This window comes from Hermetia illucens, chromosome 5 (assembly GCF_905115235.1).
Source record: "Hermetia illucens chromosome 5, iHerIll2.2.curated.20191125, whole genome shotgun sequence".
In the NCBI taxonomy this organism is placed as follows: Eukaryota; Metazoa; Arthropoda; class Insecta; order Diptera; family Stratiomyidae; genus Hermetia; species Hermetia illucens.
The window spans coordinates 46534793-46555502 of NC_051853.1; the positions used below are offsets into that span (position 1 = coordinate 46534793).

At 41.2% G+C, this 20710-nt stretch overlaps 1 protein-coding gene across 1 annotated transcript; it reads left to right on the forward strand.

Moving 5' to 3' along the window:
• The first annotated feature begins 315 nt into the window (after nucleotides 1-315).
• Nucleotides 316-18568, forward strand: LOC119656603 (proteoglycan 4-like). Its single transcript, XM_038063037.1, has 5 exons — nucleotides 316-901; nucleotides 7836-10203; nucleotides 10320-10699; nucleotides 10771-10963; nucleotides 17326-18568. Exons 2-5 carry the CDS (start codon nucleotides 7872-7874, stop codon nucleotides 17505-17507), a joined length of 3087 nt encoding a protein of 1028 aa, XP_037918965.1. The 5' UTR covers nucleotides 316-901; nucleotides 7836-7871; the 3' UTR covers nucleotides 17508-18568.
• The last annotated feature ends 2142 nt before the right edge of the window (nucleotides 18569-20710 follow it).

A 20710-nucleotide genomic window follows, 5' to 3' on the forward strand; every position in this document is an offset into this window, starting at 1 on the left:
TTGCCGCGTCTTAGATTTGCTGATTGGATCACGGAACAGGGTGCCGTTCGCCTAAAAATAAATATCTTTTCGGACAGTGTTAATTTCACTTAACCCACAAAGAACCCTAGAGCTCAAAATCAATATCAAAAGCATTATGCATGGAGATCAGCTTCCCCCTGCTGCTTTTAATAAACTTTATATTTTTCAAACCGTGTCTTCGATACAGTCTGTAACGTCATGTAACATGGTAATCCCTATCTTTGCCATGTACACACACCATCGTCAATTTGCGTTCCACAAACGCACACACACTTGCGACATGCGCAGTTGGGAGACGCCATCGAAAATAGGAATTCCGTGTGACTGAAAAACTGTGTGAATTTTGCGCGAGAAAACTTTTTGGGCGACAATTTAACGCTCAAAATCCGTAAAATTCTTCGGTTGTGGTCCTGCCGCCGGCTTTGGCGTTGTGAAAAGTGCATCGGGAGCGCAAAATACACGCCTTTTCGGTGTTTTTCCGTCGGTAGCGCAAACGGAATTTCGTAATTGGTGCTTCGGCGAGCAGAAAAAGTGTCGAAAGTCGTGGTGCGACTTCCCTCCAAAGGAGGCAGCGAGTTCTTGTTTATTTGCGCTAGAAACTAGACTGAATTCGAAGTGATTGCATTTGTGGTGAGGCGGCGAAAGCACGGTCGGAATTTGCGGGCGCCGCGACGGTCAGTGAATTTCCGATCTGGGATCTGTTTTTCCGGCTGCGATAGCGCCGATTGGCCGCCCCACGTCACCCCGGACCCAGAGTTTGTCGAAGGGAAAAGGACAACGAACTTGCTCCCGGCGATCAAGTGCCGGGTTGTGGACTGCGCGGGCCGCGTTTAGGATGTATCGCTGAATTGCGGTGACAGCGGAGGTTTATTATTTGCAGGTAATTGGCATTGCAAGTTGGAATTGTTTGGGTCGTATTGGAAGCGCTGGCGGTCGCACGAAATGGATATCCGGCGCTCGGGCCTCGGGGGCCGAGATTTTTTTGTTGAGAGCAACGGGTCTGCATGTGGGCCATGGCAGGTTCATCGGGAGAGTGTGTGCGTGCGGTGTGATGACGAATGAAAGGTAGATATTCCAAGTGGCTCCCAAACTGATGCGGGCCACAGTTCTGGGCTGTGATTTCGGTAATGTTGATGCGTTCCTTATTGAATTGTTGTGGGTAAATAACTAGTTTGCTTAGGAACTCGCCATTCGGGAGATGATGGAAGTAGCTTTCTTCAGTTTTAGTGTAAAAGCAAAAAATTAATCTGAATTTATGCGGTCGTGACCATTCGGGGTCCACCGAATATATCACGGATGGGGGAAAAGCCGAAAATATCAATGAATATTTGATGATATGGTGCAGTTGAAACTATAAATATTTGAATTTGTTTGCCTAGTGCAATCGCGGGAGAAGAGATTATTTTCTTATCTCGACACCGTCGATATAATAATGCGCGGGTGCACGTTTTTGGCGTTCAGCGGAATTGATAAATATTTTTAAAGTTAGTATTGAGATAACAAACAATATATGTAAATAATGAGAGTATTTTTGTTCTAGACAAAGTGGGGGTGTTACCCTCTCTCGGGTCTGGTTAATGTCCGTCCAGGGTTCAAATTCCTGTCTAGGTCATGGATACTCTCGAAAGGCTTGTGTGCGCCTTATCACTTGCTTATCTTCAGTTGTAAAGATAAAACTAAAGCGAAGTCATAAAAAGTGCACATATACTTGGCTTTATATAAAACCCCACATAGTGAAGAGGGAAGACATTGAGTACTTAGGGTTGAATTTTGGTTGACAAATCAATCTATTCCTTTAGAATTCCTCTCTAAATTGTTTCTTGGTTTAGACAGTCAGTCGGCGCAATATTTCAGAATGGCATGTTTGGTTTGTTAAGCAAGGCTTTCAGTTCATGTTTCAATTTAATTTCTGAAGGAGGCTTATGTTTAAATGCCTCGATTTCAATCATATGCATTACAAGCGATCTAGGTTCTCTTGTCGTCCTCTCGAAATCTATTCTTTTTCCAATACGGAAATACTATCGTGTGTTCCCAGCATTAATGACGCCACTTGAAGTACAACTGTTGCTGTCTTTTTTCATCACATAGCTAGTGCTCGTTATTGTGCACCATAGACCAAAGTACACAGTTATATTGACTGGAAAAGATTTATTCAGGAACTTTAATATATACTACAGTAAACAAATACCTCCCTAACTTTGAAGGTAATTATGGGGCATTGTTACATTGGGGTCCTAATATAGGAATGACTGCTTCCCTTCATTAATGATTTGAATGAACCAACGCAACTTTTATAGTCTGTCTTTATCCCCTTGTGATGGATCTAGAACAAAATCCCGCACAGTTCAAACATCACCCACACGGCGTGTTCAGAACCCTTTTTCCGAAAATAGGTCATGTCCCGGAACTAAGGTTTCTAATCAATACCGGACAATAGTGAAAAGTAATCTAGTTCTGCTTCCAACTAGGTAACACATTTTTCAAAAAGATTGAGCTCGATATAAAGTCATCAAAAAACCGGACTGACCAAATGAGCAACTCCATTTGAATGGCACTCCATGAACTCTGTAGGGGGGTTTGAATCGACCGTATAATGAGGCTTTGACTACATCTCACATCGCATTCACAGACGCCAGGCCAAAGGTCCCAAAACTAACAACGACATTACAGACAGGACGCCTTTACACGGGCCAGAATCCATCTGTGGAATCGGAAACGGTTTCATGGCTGTGACTCTAAGAAATGAAGAGGAACGGTTGAGAGAGCTATACTGGGCGGGTCTACTAGGGATGGAGCAGTCCAGGGTGCTTATTGGGGGTTACGAACCCATGCGCAAAAAGGATTGCTTAAACCTCACCGAAAAGAACTTCCGAATCATAGCGGGAACTCTCACTGGTCATTGTCGGGTGAACTATTACCTAGGGAAGCTACGGACACTTCCTGCAGGTTTTGTGAGGAGTATGACGAAACCTCTATACACGTCCTTGTGCCAAGTAGATCGAGGCATTTGGGAGAACATCAGATGCAAAGCTGAAAGATTTGGAAGTAGGGAACTGCTTGAGATACTATGATCAATAGGTACACTATACCCAGTAAAAAGGGCATTTTTGCGAAATCTTTCCCGAAATGACCACGTTTGTTATGATTGAAGTTGAAAAGACAGGTAATTCGGAGGCGACAAGAGTTGATAAGGCTCACAATTTCTGGGTGAATCAAGAGCATTCACAGGCTATTAGCAAATCGTTTTAATCAGATTATTACTGATCCGAGCTTAGTTCCACCAATTTTCATCAAAGGGATGATTTATCTCAACTCCAAGAAACAGCGTATCTCTTGTCCTTTAAAATGTCGACCAATTACTTGTCAGTTCAGATAACGTGATTTCATAAAATGATAACTGAGCGAAAAAGATACGCAAAAATTTCAGAGGGTGTAAAGAATAGCTTATAATCGATTCAATAGTCCACGAAAAGCGAAATATCTTGGCAGCCTTAATCGATTATAAATCAGCCTCTGATCCATATTGAATTCATGGTTACTATAAGTGTTACACTCGTACAAACCAACCAGAATGCGGTTTTTCTCCTAAAAATAGTGGTGAAGAATTGGAACATGAAGTTATTGGAGAGGCCAATCAGGCGTGGAATCTATCAAGGCGACTATCTAAGCCCTCTGTGTTGTTTGGCAGTGAATCTGTTCCCATCCCCTTCATGAAAGCAAATATCGGTTCCAAATCAAATATGGCATATTGTCGAAATGTGTATTAAGCCATTTAATGTTTATTGACGATAACAAATTGGAGAAAGGACGCATAAAAGCAGACACAATGGCATCTTCTTTGAAGGTATGGATTTCGACGATGTCTAAAAATATCTGTTGTGGCAATTATAATATAAGATCAAAGTTTTTGCGGAGATTGAGTGGCGTTTGGATCTTGTTCTGAAAACGGAGCTGTTTGGGAAAAATAAAGCCGTGGCGATTAAACCCTTCGCCATTCCCGTTCTTTACATTCGGTGTTATAAAGTTAAGGCTGTCGTACGGAAGGTCGTGGTTTCAAATCTCACTGGTGGCAGTGGAATTTGTATCGTGAATTGATGTCGGATCCCAGTCGACTCAGCTGTGAATGAGTACCTGAGTCAAATCAGGGTAATAATCTCGGGCGAGCGCAATGCTGACCACATTTCCTAATACAGGGTACTGTAATCCTGTAGTGTACCGTTACGATCTTGAATGAAGTGCTCTAACACACTTCAAGGCCCTGATCCAATTGGATTGTTGCGTCAAAGATTATTTTTATTAATGTGGATTTAGAGTTTGTCAATAGACGTTAAGAGTAGTTCTTGCAGAAGTTGCCCTTTTGAATTTGAAAAGCAGCGAATGAGATGCCATGTCGAATGTAACTTCAATCTATCATCGGATCGATATGTGGAAAGAAAAACTAATTAATGGTGTACGTTCCGAACGGAAAATTATAGGCAGTACGTTCTTGATGACTCCTCAATTACCAATTCCAGTTGCAGATTATGCAACTGAGACCATTCAGCAGAAAATCTTAGAAAATGATCGGGTGAAATTATGTGGGATGTACCGGCCACAATCTTGATTACATTGGATCAGATTTGGTTCTGCTTCTCAAGCAAGAACGGTCATGGTTCAAAATCGGTGTAGTCGTACCGTTGGATCGTAGCATTGCGATTTTTTTTTTCAGATTTTTCGGTTGCATAGGTTCTGAGAACAAGACTTGTTACACTTTTTGGGGGTCATATTTTATGCCATGACTCTCCTACGCTTCACGCGATATCAAATATGGGACCAGTTTCGAAAAGTACTAATCGAGCCCTATCATGGCCAAATTCTGTCTAAAAATAATTTGTATTCTCCATTCGCATGTATGGGCCTCCCTTAAACTTAACACAAAATTACTGTATGTAAAGGGAACAACAGACCACACGCTCTTACCAATTTTCTTGACAATCGATCTAACCCGTTTCCGAATAAATCGGATGTGACAGACAGACAGACAGACATCCAATCGATTCTAATAAGGTTTTGTTTCACACAAAACCTTGAAAAGGAGAAAGGCAAATAGAGGAAATGCTGAAATTTACAAGTGTTTGTAACTTTTTGGCAAGGGATCCAACGCGATATACTTCCGATGCATGTGTAGCTACTTCTTGCAATTTTTTTGGCAATTGTTCCACGTTTTGTCGATATTATCAATTAGTTCTATTTTATTGGTTACAATTTAATTCCTTGCAATCTCAGATTTTGGAACTGCTTTCATATTTTAAATAGGATTAAGGCCGAGTGTCCGGATAACTGAGTGGTTAGAGCACAAGGCTGTCGTACGGAAGGTCGCGGTTCGATTCTCACTAGTGGCAGTGGGATTTGTATCGTGATTTGACGTCGGATGCCAGTCGACTCAGCTGTGAATGAGTACCTGAGTCAAATCATGGTAATAATCTCAGGCGAGCGCAATGCTGACCACATTGCCTCCTACAGTGTACTGTAGTGTACCGTTACGGCTCTAACACACTTCAAGGCCCTGATCCAATATGGATTGTTGCGCCAACGATTATTATTATTATTAAGGCCGAGGGAGAAAAGAAATTTTGTCGCAAGGCGCATAAATACGTAACTCTCATCTGTCTGTGGAGCCATGTATTGGGGTAAAGCTTTCTTATATAATAGTTTATGCCGCACCACTGAATCGGGATTATTGACACATTCTAAAATGTGAATCGTGATTGCATTTTTCCTGAGTCCTGCGTCGGGCAAAATTGGTCATGTTATACAGGATCTGGTCTGTCATCCAGTCCAGTGCTGAAGTTCTTGAACCTAGCTAAATGTGTTCCTGGCACCCTGACAATCAGTTTCGGTTTCTTTAGAGGTTGGCAACATTTGAACCCCTACTTTCCGCCGCCCTATCAGAAATGTTTAGACCAGATTTATTTAGGGTTTCTAAAATTTTTTCTTTCGAGGCATTCGATGATTCGCTATGAAGACGTGACAGATTTTTCTTTTAGTACCAGTTGTTTTGTCATTTTCTACGGTACTTCCCCTTTCAATTAACACCAACAGGCTTACAGCTATCCATCGTTTTCTTAATATTTCGAATCCTGGTTCCAGCAGTTTTGCGATTTTGCGATCTATGCGTTGAAAATGCTGTAGCATTATTTTAACTTGGATCTTTTGTCTTGTTAGAGGTCTTCGAGCTTCCCCATCTTAATTTACTGCAAGATAGTATGCAGTGTATTATTTTAATATCAACAGATAGATAAAATACGCTTAATGAATAAAAAATAAATGAATCATGTATAGCAGAATGTTTCTCATCCCTCAGCAGTGTTTCAGTCCACTGATACTCTGCATCATTCTTGCAAGTGCTGGGGTGGCTTCGGTCGTTTTTTGGCACACATACTCTAGGTGCTTAGCAAACCTAGTTTGTCGTTAAGTTTAGTAGATCACCTTAGAGGCGACTGCATGTCTACAGCCTTTTGGCTCGTTATCAAGTCCGCTTCCGATTATCATTAGCTGCAATACTTACAGCCAAATCATACACAAAGTCGACAATTGTAGTCTTTTCCGAGATTTGAAAAACCGTCACTCCATTATAAATTAGAATCCCTGCTAGAGCGTCCAATTCCGAGTCTTCCGGTATCCTGATGTACTCTCTGGAGTTCTCATCGGTTCTGTGCTGAAGAGCCCTTGCTATTCACCAAATATCCCGGAGCACCTAGTCCACTCAATGCTTCTTTAATTCGGTGCCAATGCAGCACAGCTCCCCCAGGTTCACCATCGTGCTTATTGGGGTCAGCGCTAGAGGATCATCGCTTTCTTTCTGCTCTGTTGGTGATAAGGAAAAAGAGTGCCAACAATTTCTTTGAGAAAGCGGGGCAGGTAACCTGGGATGATCTTTGTCCTCGCAGTCTTTTCATTGATACCCTGTAAGGTGCACTCCAAGAATTTATATTGATATCCTCGCATAACTGTTGGAAACAGTTCTTTTTGGTTTTTGCAAAATTACAGTTGTACCCTGTCGATTGTCGCTACCGGCTTTCTTTAAGTATCTGGAAGTCTTTTGCTCAAAAATATCTCGGAAAAATTTTGATTTCATTGCCTTATCAGTAGTTGCGTTGTCTACTGGGGAGCACTTCGAGTAATGTGGATATGTTTTTCCTCCGGTGTTCTGTCCAGGGATATATTGGGCTCGGACGACACGAGAACGTGTCCCCTTCAAAGGCCTTCGCCCTCCATCCAAATGCCCCAGCAGCCATTCTTCGAGATCTTCATATGGGGCTCGATTTCCTCTTGCTTTCCATGCAGATTGCCTACTGAGTTAGTCGATTATCTCCTTAGTCTGGCGACAAGAACGGGACTGTTCACATGGATGAACTCCATTAGGATATATAATAACAGACTGCAGTAAGGGAACCTCGCCTATTTGAGTACAATTTTCGGAGAATGAAGAAGAGGAAGTTCGTGCAATGAAAGCAACGAAACTTTTATTTTTTTCGAATTTCTTCCTCTAATGGCGACGGCCAACTTAGCGGGCGTATAAAAACCATTTTTCTATGTTGAAGTTAGAAAAGCTGAGTTGGGGTCATTAAGCAATTATACCATGCAATCTTCGGTGTGCCAGGGATGTGATAATGTGCTTTTCTCTTTTGATGTTCGTTTTAATCATCTAACCGGCGATGTGCTTGGCTGAGAAAGGATTCGCTGCTTTTGCTTGAAACATTTTATTTCATAAATTCCAATTATAATTTAAATCGAAACCTTGTAAACATGTTCACTTTTTCTTCTGGTTTCAGCTCAATTAAGCAGTTACTTATTGGTTACGCTCAGTCATGAGTTATACACCAAAACAGCCGGGATCTGGAGCGGGTGGATCTGGTGGCGGACAAAGTAGTCAGCAAAAATCTTTAGCACAACAAATGCAAGATGTGGTACACAATGCAAACCCATTCACACAGGCTATTTCATCGTCACAGGCGTTTTCCAACTTGAATATGAGCCGCCAGCAGCAGCAACAACAGCAACAATGTCTCGATTTACTCATGAAGCAACAACAGTTTATATTTTCCAGTCCCCAGCTTCAACAACTACAGCAACAGATTCAACAGCATATGCAACAGCAGCAGCAACAACAACAACACAATGAACCTTTAGCGCTGACACGTGGTCCAAATCAGCAGCAGCAAGCGAACGGTAGCACTGGTGCTTCAGTACTGGCAAACCAACAGTTACAGTTGCAACAAGCCTACGCGAATCCGGCAAATCTGATGCAACAACTTCAAGCATATCAATTTCAAATGCAGCAGCAGCAACAACAACAACAACAAAAGATGCTGCCGATGAATCAAGCTCAACAATCGTTGACCTCGGCTACTTTTCAGGCGCAAAATGCGGCAGCTCAACACTTTCAGCAACAACAGAAATTATTAGCAGCAGCTGCTGCAGCCCAGAATAAAGCTGCGATGAATCAACAGAAGGGATCTATGCAAATGTCTAATCAGTCGAATATGACGCAACAGATACCATCCAATAATAATCTTCCCAACAAAAGCCCCGCTAGAATGACCGGTTCGACTCCCAATTTCCCTAAAATTCCGGCTACTATTCAGCCTACTTCTGTTAAGGTTCCACAGACTTCACAATCTCCACCAGTGATGAAACAGACAACCTCGACCCTACCCAGTGCAGCCAAGACCTCTTCAATTAACGTTCCAGGTAACGTTACGATAACTAAGTCTTCCCCAGCACCTCCGAAGCCGCCCCAGCCCAATCCTATGACTTTGAATAAAACCACACCAAACACAACTCCATCTCTAACAATCACGAAAACCCTGGTTACCAGCAATAGCCAATCATCTTCGTTTAGTAAATCTGTAACCGTCAATTCTCAATCTCAATCACCGAAACCCGCTGTAACTGCAACTTCTACCACAGCCTCCACACCAGTAGCATCAACGGCTGCTACTCCTAAGCCTTCGCCACAAAAAGAAACCGTTTCAAAAGTGGAATCAAAAGCAGAGCCCTCACCACCTGCAGCAAAAGCATCTCCATTGCCACAACAACCCGCTGCTACACCGGAGTTGAATTCGAGCTTACCTACGACGTCGACACCGTCACAAGATCAAAAACAGAAGAAACAAGAGGCTGCACCTCCAACTCCTCCAACTGCAGCTGCTGCAACACTAACCCCAGCTCCTGTTGAAAAAGTACCTGAAGAAAAACCTTCGAGTGTAACCGAAGAAAAGAGCGCTGAAGTTTCGAAGCTCGATGAAAAAAGTGCAAGCCAAACCAATTCAAAGACCACGAAAGAAGAAAATATCTCAAAAGAAGAGGAAAGTGCAAAAGAAACGTCTGTAACGAAGAAAGATTCTCCTTCTAGTTCTGAAGATGCTATCTCGAATGAACAGAATCTGGAAAGTGCAGCATCCAAAGCAGCTTCGAAAGTTAAGCCGGTCGTTGCTCAAAAGAAATCTACCTCCCCTGCTAAGCTTGAAGTCGCCACATCTTCAAGTGACGGACCCAAGTCAGTTGAGAAGAAGAAAACGTTGGCTACAACGTCACCCCCGAAAGAAACTCAACCTCAACCTGTTGAACCACAACCAACAAACCAGCAAGAGCCTTCCACTCCCTCCACACCGTCGTCAACCGTGGCTAAAGACGATAGCACAGAGGCAGTGAAAACGAATGCAGATCGTCGAAGTAGACGCCATCGTTTGAAAACAATTCCATTTCAAAGTCCTCTTCCCGAATTGGCGTATATCACAAAACTGTCGGTGACTGAAACTTCTGCGTCCAGTTCGCCAAAAGCATCGGAAGAAAAATTGACTCTGTTCTATAAAAACGAATACTTGGCGGTTCGTAATGCCGAAGGCACGTTCTTTATCTGTCAGACTTTGCAGAATGTATTTAGGACATCACCAAAAATTCGTATACGATGGTTGTCAGAAGAGAAGAAAGACGAGAACGTCTACATTCCCGACTTCTATGACACGACAGATATAGAGTGTGTGCTGACCACAGTGGAAATGGAGAAAGTTGGCAAAGATCGCTGGAGAATACCAAAGCCTGAGAAAGTTCGAATTGAAAGCATTTTGAAAAAGGCGATTGATGTTGAGAAGGGCGTCGCACCGCGGCCGGTGGTTACGGAAGAAAATCCGGATGGACGTAAGTGTTATTATATTTTCGCTGTTTTTATTTTTCGTTCATGGTTAATTTCAGAAATAAATGCAGCAGATGACTTATTGTAATGTTTCAAATTTTCAAATATTGTCTCATTGCAGTTGACATCTCACTCTATAAGAACGAATCTCAAATTGAAAAAAGAAGAGAACTGAAGAAGGAAAAGGAAGAGCGGAAGACACCACGGATACCAGCCAAACGTAATTCCATTTCGCGAAGTAAATTAAAATCTCCGAAAAAGAAGAGAAAGACGAAATCTAAGAAAGGGGAGGCAAATAGCAGCGATTCAGCCGTATCAAATGAATCGGACGACGAGACTGATAATGACAAGGAATATAAGCCGAAGAAGAAAAGTATCGTTACCCAGGCAAAAGTGGCTCGTGCTCAGAGATCGCCTTTGGCCAGAGCCAGAGCAGCATCACCGATAATAATCAAGAATGATTCTACGTCAAAAGCGAAAAGTACTACAGTGCCTAATAAAGTAATATATAAATTTTGTTGTTTTTTCTCTTCGGGAGTTGTAATGTAATGTCTGCTTTCTTTTTTTGCCAGAATTCATCTGCTAGAAAGGATAGTCTTCAAGTGAGTACACCAACTTCTTCTACGAGTCGATCGGATCGTGCCAAACGGAGAGGGGCGATGGAAGATATAACACAAGAACCTCCAACTAAAAAGCCTGCAATGACACCAACTACATCCAAAAGGACAGCAGCGAAGACGCCAGCTAGTGAGAAAGCGGCGAAATGTATGTATTATTCAATTTTTGAATGTTTGTCCTTTAAATTTGTTGACGGTATATTTTGGTGTGTTCTGCCCTTTTTCGAATTTATCTATCAGGTTTAGTTTTGTGATTTAAGGTCCACTTCCGCTTTCAAAGCGTTTTAATTCCTTTTGTGTTGGCCCCTCAATCGTTGGTTGGGAGATGCTGCACTGTACTTCAGTTATTTCCGTTTGCATTTCCCCGAAAAAATTGACTTAATCAAATGATTAAGGATTTCACTTCAGTAATGAAGTTGTGATATAATTTGCTGGAGATGCTGCCATGCATACCTCTTTTACTAGTTTCCAGTTCACTTTTTTTCCTTCTGTCTGTCACTGTGTGGTGTCGAGACAGTTTTTTTCAGTGGGTTTGTGTGTAATCCCCCTCAAATGAAATATACTTTCCACATCGTAAATATAATACCTTTATATTACTGAAAAAATATTCCTAAGACTTCTGTTGAAAATGGTGTTTTATAGCCACCTCCATTAGGCTGTCGTCGGAAAATTTTCATCGCCGTAACTTCTTCTTTGAATTCGAAAAAAGAAAAAAATCACTGAGTGTCAGGTCCGAACTGTAGAGTGGGTGGTCAAGTTCTGTAAATCCCGTAGCTTTGAGAGCAGCCCTCGCAACCTGAGTGGTATGAGCGGGCGCGCTGTCTTGCAGAAACAACATTCGTCGTGCCAACTTGCCGTGTCTTTTCTCTACGACTGCCTCCGGTGCCCGACCCAATAAATTAACGTAGTATTGGCCGTTCATTGGCATTGGCAAGTAATCAATTAGAATTCCCTCGCTGTCCCAGGAAATGTTACTCATAAATTTCGACGCCGATTTTTCCACTTTGAACTTCTTTGGTGACTTTCCTGCATTTTTAAGGTTTTGTATGAAATAAAACCTTATTAGAATCGATTCCATGTTTGTCTGGCTGTCTGTCTTTTTTTTATGCGTTGGAAGATGGAAAGGTTCAAAACCTACCGCTCGCTCCTGCCATACGGTTATGTGAGACTTTTACTCACTAAAATTACCTCCTTCTTCGCTTACCCCGCGGGACTGCCATTTCGGTATTACGTCGCGGGGCAGGATCAGTTACGAAATGCGCCTCGTGTCGTTATTTGTAACTTTCCTCCGAAGCTCCTCCTTCCTCAGCAGAGTGTGGATCGCCTTCATTAATTTTTCCACCGCCCTGCAAGATGTTTCACAAGCTAGCATGTGGTCCACGATATTCTCGGATGTTAACCATGCCTCGAAATCAATTTCTGACTCCAATCTGTGTGCGGCGAACCGCGGGCAGTTGAAAACAACATGTTCCGCATCCCCAGGAATCATCACGCATGTTGGGCAACATGGGGAGTCGTCACGCCCGAAGCGATAAAGGTATGCACGGTACCGTCCGCGTCCGCTTAGGAATTTAGTTAGGTGGTAACTAATCTCATCGTGCCTTCGTTTGATCCATTCTGGGACATCTGGAATAATCCTGTGTCCAGCGTCCTTTAGGTGAATCATCCCATCTTTTTTGCCATTCCAAAATAGATTCACTTCGTGCTAATTGCCGACGATAGGTATAGGACTCGCCGATTGCATATGATGGGTCATTGAGGCGTCGACCCTCGTTCGCCAAGATGTCGATGGGGACCATGCACAGACTGCTTCGTCTGATGGTGTACGGTAAGTACATGAACTTCGCAATGCCCTCAATCGGTATGAAGCTGCGATCTTCCTTCAATTTGCTTCCAACTTCAAAGATGGTGCCCAGACTGGAGCTGCATAAAGCAAGATGGAGCTGACAACTCTCGAGATAAGAAGCCGGCGGCTTTGCCTAGGTCCACCTATATTTGGTAACATTCTTGCCAACAATGTAGCCACCCCGGAAGTTTTGGTTGCTAAATTTTAAAAATGGGACTTGAACTTCAGTCTTTGGTCGACTATCACTCCTAGGTATTTAAGCGTTGGCTGCGACTGTATGATGTGTTCACCAATCCTGACCTTTATCGACGTTTGCTTCCTTCGCTTGGTGATTAAAACTACCTCGGTTTTATGCTCTGCGAGCGTCAGACCAGCTTCCTCTAGCCAAGACCTGATTTAAAAAATTGCCTCGTTTGTGAGTACCTCGATCTCATCAATATCTTGTGCCGCGATAATCACTCCGATGTCGTCTGCGAAGCCAATGATTGTCACTCCTTTGGGCTGTTGCAACTTTAAAATTCCACCATACATTATTAATCACAGGAGAGGACCGAGGACTGTTTATCTGTCTGTCTGTCACATCCGATTTATTCGGACACGGCTAGACCGATTGTCACGAAAATTGGTAAGAACGTGTGATTTGTTGTTCCCTTTACATGCAGCAAATGGCCTCATTTTGTTTAAGGAGCGCATGTGAATGGAGGGTGCAAAAGTTTTTTTTCATAGAATGTGGCCATGTGGGGTATCAAATGAAAGGGTTCAATTAATATTTTTCGAAACTGACCCCGAACTGATATCGAGTGAAAAGTAGAGGAGTGAAGGCGCAAAATATGAGTACCAAGAAGGATAAGAGGTCTTGTTCTCAGAACTTATCCAACCGAAAAATCTGAAAAAAATCACAGTTGTGTATCTAAACGAAATCTAGGCCTCAAAATACATCCCGTTCCACTATCTGCACAAATAAAGTTAGTAATAGTATACTAGCATTTTTTAGAAATTTAGCCGGAAATCCCTCTTAAGTTCATGCTAGAACTACAAAATTTTGCATTTGTATAAAGGACGACATAATGCATAATTTGAAGAAAATCCAACCATTATTAACAAAGTTATAGAGGGTCTCGCAAAATTCACGGCGCGCTCTTGTTCTAATAAATTTGAGAATGGATGCATATCCGCCAAATGTATAAATAAATATATTTTTTTGTCATTAAACAAACGCTCGCATTGAAGCGAGAAGATTTTTTCAACATCTTTTGCAAAATGTAGTGGGCATTTATAATCATTTGGTAACGCGTCTATAAGAATGATAGAAGAACCAAGTCGATATACCGGCAGCTGGGCGCTTCGAGTAAAAAGGTCTATCATGTGAGGAACTTCCTATATATGGTTTTCTATTCGTACATAGAAAAAATACATTATTTACTAAAATCTAGACAAACATGTGTACATACATATCAAAGACATCAATATTGTGCTAATCGTAAATAAGCAGCATACCTATACAGTCTGTTACATAAGAGCGTGGTCACTGTTACACGTAGATAAAAAATCAGAGCGCCCTGTTTCTTTTTCTACGACATAGAGGACACCTCAGTCCTTCATGCTTTTTGTAAAAAGTCAGCTCTCTGTCAAATTTAGTCTTCAATTGAGCGGTTTTTCGAAATGAGTGCTGTTTACGCCTCTCGCTTTGAGGCAATTTTTCTATGTTTGCATGAAAAAGGACCCAAATTAACGCAAACTGCTGCTGCGAAATATATGGGAAAGTCGAAGCAGTTCGTTAGCAAGTGGATAAATCGCTATAAAAAGGTCGGTAACGTTGATGATTTCCCTGATCGCGGAAGGGCAAGCAAAGTCTCAAAAAAAGACGAAAAAGAGATTCTCGCATAGTTCTCGAAAGATAAATCTTTAACTTTACGTGGAGCTGCTGTGAAATTGAAAGCAAAAGGTGTTGACATATCTTACGGAACGGTTCGCAGGCACTTGCTTGCCAATAAACTGAAATATCGCAGTACTTTGGAAAAACCAATGTTGAGTGCAAAATACGTTGAAAAACGAGTGGAATAGGCGAAGGAAAACTTGGACCGCGATTGGAGCAATGTAATTTTTTCTGATGAATCCTCCTTCTGGGCATTTCCGAGCATCAAACACGCCTGGGCAACCTCCACCAGTAGGATGCTTCAACGGACTGTTAAACACCCCGTCAAGGTCCATGTTTGGTGGTGCTTCTCAAACAAAGGTTTCGGTACTTTGTTCTTATTTACCGAGAATTTAAATGCCGAAAAAATGAATAAAATATATCAAAAAGCTTTGTTACCATCTGCTAAGCAATGGTATATCAAGAAAAATGAAAGCTGGATCCTTCAAGAGGACAACGATCCGAAACATCGGAGTCGAACGTGTAGCGAGTGGAAGGCGGAAAACGGAATTGTCACTTTAGATTGGCCATCTCAGTCACCGGATGCAAATCCCATAGAAAATGTGTGGGCTCTGATGAAAATGCAGCTTCGCAGACGCAAGCCATGTAATTTAGATCAACTTTCTCGACAAATTCGGAAAATTTGGAGGTCTTTTCCGGTAGAATATGCAGAAAAACTACTGGAAAGTATGCCCCGACGGTGCCAGGCCATAAATGAAATGCAGGAGATTGGACTTGCTACTGAGGTATTTGCATTGAGTATTGACGACCAAATTATCAATAAATTTGCGAATTTTCGAAAAATCAATTATTATTTAACAGTGACCACGCTCTTATGTAACAGACTGTATGTATTTAAAGTAAATACCATTGGTACTAATGTATACACATGTTTATCCTATTAAACGCCACCCGCAACTTTATTAGCACATACCTATGCATACACATGTTTGTCTGGAGTAATTCACACTGATATACATATAACTAAAAAAGCTAAAAACTGAAATTTCCTCATGGATCACCCGCCATATAAAATCAATTTATATGATAACGTCATCATACAAGGCTTAGAGTACAATAAATTCACGTGAAATGCGAAAATTTGCTCCTCTATAATTTTGCTAATAATAATTAGAGTTCATTCAAACTTCGCAAAGTTCTGCCTTATATTATCCTAAATACCAATGTCAAACATTGTATTTGTAGGATGAACTTAAGGGGGGTTTCGGATAAATTTCTCAAATATAGTAATATGCTATTAATGACTTTATTTATTTAGATTTCGTAAAGATGCACTATTGTGATTTTTTCGGATTTTTCGGTTTGATAGATTCTGAGAGCGAGACATGCTTCATTTTCGGAGCACATTTTGAGCCCTCACTGCCCTATGTTTCAGCCAATATCAGAAATGAGATCATTCTCGAAAAGTACTAATCAAGAAGAACCACCCGAGACGTACAAACTGCCTTTATCCAAATCGAGCAGGCGGCGCGAGATCTTGGGCTGCACATCAATGAAGCCAAAATAAAGCTTATGGTGGCAACGTCAGCACCGAAAACCAATCAACCCACAACACCAAACCGCACTGGTCGAATAGGAAGAATAAGGATAGGAGAATACAACTTTGAGACCGTTGATAGTTTCTCCTATCTAGGGTCGAAAATCACAACCGATAACAGCTACGATGATGAAATCCGCGCATAGTTGTCAGCCAACAGATCCTATTTCAGCTTACAAAAATTGTTCCGCTCGAAACGTCTCACCATAGGGTCAAAGCTCTTACTGTACAAGACAATGATCTTGCCAGTCCTTATGTATTCCTCGGAGACTTGGGTTCTTAGCAAGAAAAATTGTGAACTCTTGGCCGCGTTCGAGAGAAGAATCCTCCGAAGAATTTTTGGCCTCCTTCATGAGGATGGACGATTCCATAGCCTACATAACGACGAAATCTATGATCGATACCATGATCGTCAGGTTGTCGATAAAATCCGGCTCAATAGGTTACGGTGGGCGGCACTTAATCCGTATGGATGAGGATGATCCCACCCGTAAAGTCTATAAGGGCAATATCTATGGTAGAAAAAGAAGACGAGGCAGACCCTGCCTAAGATGGAGCGATGGTGTAGGTCAGGATGCCAGACAGCTTTTAGGCCTCGGCGCAAAACCGGGATGTCTGGAGTTCCTTATTAAGCCAGGCCTAGACTGGATATCGGTTGTTGCGCTGTTGATGATGATGAAGATGATGACTAATCAAGCCCTTTCATTTGATACCCCCATGATTATATTCGGTAAAAAAGTGTATACCCTCTTTTACATGTATGAATTGATGAATGAATTTCACGACTATTCGGTTCGGTCGTTTCCAAGTAAAACGTGTGTGACAGACAAACCGTCATTGAATCGATTTTAATAAGATTTTGTTTCACACAAAATCGTAAAAAGAAAAGCGAAGCAAATCATCCCTGCATTGGATAGTTGCCTTCTAGTTGAGCGTCTAGTATGCTTACGTCATAGCGCATATATGTAACTGCCTAAGAAATATTAAGATCATGACATTGAAAATTCGAGCGTATATTTTAAACACTTACGTTTTAGAAAATGCGATAAAAAAATGAGTGTTAAAGTAGGTTGCCCCCTTAAATATTATGATTAAATTAGATTTCCATTATCTAGCTTATGTATGATAGTATCCATAACTAAACTATTTTTATACTTACCGAAAATTATTTGTGATTATTTTCTTCACCAGCATCGGATGACGAGTTGCTTATCCCAATGCCAGAGAAAACTCCAAACAGCAGACCCTCTGCACGGAGTTCAAACAGCACCACTGCGAAAAAGTCCCAAAAGACGACATCTGGTACGACACCAGGAGTCGACTCCACACCAACTAGAAGTTTGGCCGGGCGGACGGTCAGAAGCCGGAAGTGAAATGTAATGGTAGAATCCATGGCAATATTTTTGTAGAATCGGAACACGCACTTGAAGGAATTTTTAATCCACACATAAGCTAAAGGATACAAGATAAAGAACACCTAATTATAAGTATTACTGTATAAATGCGATTTTTATCGTTTGTCCTTTCATATCTACTTCCTTACTTGTCATCGTCGTTTCTTTACTGCTATCGTGCTTACATACATCGTCTCTTATTGTTTTGTAATGTTCAAGTTGCAGAAAAATAGTTTTATTTTAAGTTCTAAATAGAATAACGGGGTAATTGTAAAAGTGAACAAAATAATGCATGCTACTTGTATAAACGCAATGATAAAATGATTTTTTTACGTTTGTTTATTATTAGAATTGTATTTTATAATTTCACATATTTTATACGATCTGGTTTCATTTCTACATTGATGGGAATGTACGGCATGTGAAATGCAAGCGAATGCGTAAATCAATAGCGAACATGAGAGCAGAACAATTACGTGTATATTTCTTCTTGATTAAGTATATTAGAAGTGATGGAAGAGCAAGGTCGAACTTAAGTCTAGGGAAACCAAGAAATATGAATTTAATCAAATCACCATATGCAAATCTAAAGATTATTAACGAATGATCAACACATAGTATACAAACAATAGAATCTTCTTTCTTTTCCTTGAGTGTAGAGAAGAAATAAATCGCGTAATAATCATCACCACAGATATAATAAAGAACGGAAATGAATAATATATAGTAATATTTTTCAGATTAGTTTAGGTATGAAAAGTTCGAAAAATTTGACAAGAATAAGTAAAAAAAATGATGAAAACAAAAACAAATTTAGGAAGAAACGTTGATAATTCACAGTGTAAAGAAGAAATCCTTTGGAGGATCTAAAAGCAGTAATAAAGGTTTAAAAACAATATATCTGTAAGAAACCGAACAAAAAATTAATTTTGAAAAGTATATTAGTAATTATGAAGAAAAGATTATTAACCTAGGTCTTAACACACTGGCATACAGAGAAAGAGAGTAAAAAAGAATAATAAAAAAATTATTTGACGATAGACTTGTTTTGAAATCAAATAAAGATAAGGTGTTTCACAGTGAACATACTTTCATACCTTATTAATTTATAGTTTGGACATAGCTCTTTGAATTAGCGTGAAGAATAAGGAAGAGTAACTCATCCCAATATTGACATAGCGTTGACATCTGATAGTTGCAATTTTCAGCATTTCTGCGAAACATTGAGCATTGTTCTTGAAAAATCTTTGGTGTACTATCATTTAATGTCGAAATGTATATTTCTAGAGAAGGGCTCATGGCACAGGGCATATGAAGAGTCCACGGATGATCCAAAGCATTCCCTTCGGGATAAATATACAAAACTAGTGAAAACGAATTTGCCTCTTTCACAAAACCGTTGCTATTTATATGACCATTACCACTTTTTGTCGTTTTCCTGACGTTTTGAACCTTACAACCTATAAACACTAGCTGTGAGGTTTCACAATGTTATTCAATCCGGGTAGGGAAGATTAAATGGAATGCTGGACGCTAGTCCCTCCTTAGATATCGCAAAGTTAGGAAATGAATTCTGCTATCATTGATTGAGTGACACCCACTTCAGATGTGGGGTCGATAAACTGAGCAAAAGCAAAAATGAGACACTAAGACAAATGCCGTAAATATGCGGAATTCTGAGGAAATGAATGTTATCTTGGGAGTAAGAGGTCCAGGCCCGGGAAGATATGAAGACTTGAGGCGCTGATATCTCCGTTAGTTCCGAGAATTTAGGGAAAAAGTTGGGTATTCGTGATTATTGGTTTCGGGGCAAAATGAGTCGCAAATTGTATATTGTGTGAGGCCAACTAGGAGGCGGGCGAAAGTGAAAAGTAAAGTGAAACTTTCCAGGTGTTGGCTCGTCTTGATCGATTGCGTAATTTTGCTAAGCCATAGGGTTGTTTTCCATCGGCTTCGATGTTTGGGCCAATCCTGGCAAGTGAGTTTTGGTCAGCGCGAAGAACTGCATCGGTTAATCACTTAATTGGCTCTGCCCCGGACGAAACCAGGGCTGTAAAGCCAAAAGGAGGAGCCCATGGACCAGAAAAGTAAGAGGCAGTTTCTCTCCGATTGGTCCGGTGCGCCAACATGGGGGATGGATGGCGGATTTAGGGCTTTCTCAATTCCAAACGAAAAGAAATGTTAAATATCTACTCGGGTATGTCAACGAGGTTTTACTTTTATCGCTACCTCCAGAGCTAATTTAGGTGTTCCGTCCAAGCTCCTGACTTTGCATAGAAAATGCTATATTTGCCTTCTGCCACAGCTGGAACACCTTTTCAAACCCTGTTCTTCGATCACAATAGTACATCTGCCTGAACAGAGTGGTCACCATCTTATGCAATAAAAGTGGGCACTATCAGCTTAAAATTACCGTTTTATAAACTCCGCCCCGCAGGTCGATATTGGCCTCTTCGCTCAGTTTTTTTGAACGAATTGCATTTGCTCTCACGGATCGCCATTTACAACTTTCTTCAACAAGTTTTTCATGTTCCTTACTGGGAGGATTTCGGTAGTCTGTGTGTTCTACGCTTTTGCAAGGGCGTTGCTGACAATTCCCTCAGATTTATCTTCCGCCGTACCTACCTTCATTAAATACGTTAGTAAACGTTTCCACGTCAAAAATCTTCGAATTCCACTGCTTCGTCCGACGCAACCTCATGTTTCTTGGCTACACCAACCTTCTGATTTCTTACACCAAAAAGTCTAACTTTATGGTCACTGTGTATGCAGCTCTCACTTACTCACCAGGTCAACTCCCTCGTGAGGACATTGCCTACGTAGGCATATCTAACAATGAGTCCATGTTCCCTTTGCAGACGTCGGAAGTCTTCTTCTTCTTCAGCCTTTGTCTTGTTCATAAGCGGGGTTGGCTAGTCGCGATTGGTTTTGCATTTGCATTTATTTTATCAAATGGCGGATTGTCTCGAGGCGGAGAGGCATTGAGCTGAGCCTCAAATGATTGCGCGAGCACTTGCGCTTTTCTAGCGTCACTGCAGACAGGTTCTCTGCTCTTAGTAAGAACGAAGTTTCGGGACTTGTGTCTGTGTCAACCTGTTTACATTCTGGAACATCTTAGGCCCACGTTTAATCTCTGCTAATTTCCGGGTTAATTCTTTATTGTGGAAATTCGCCACCATTTG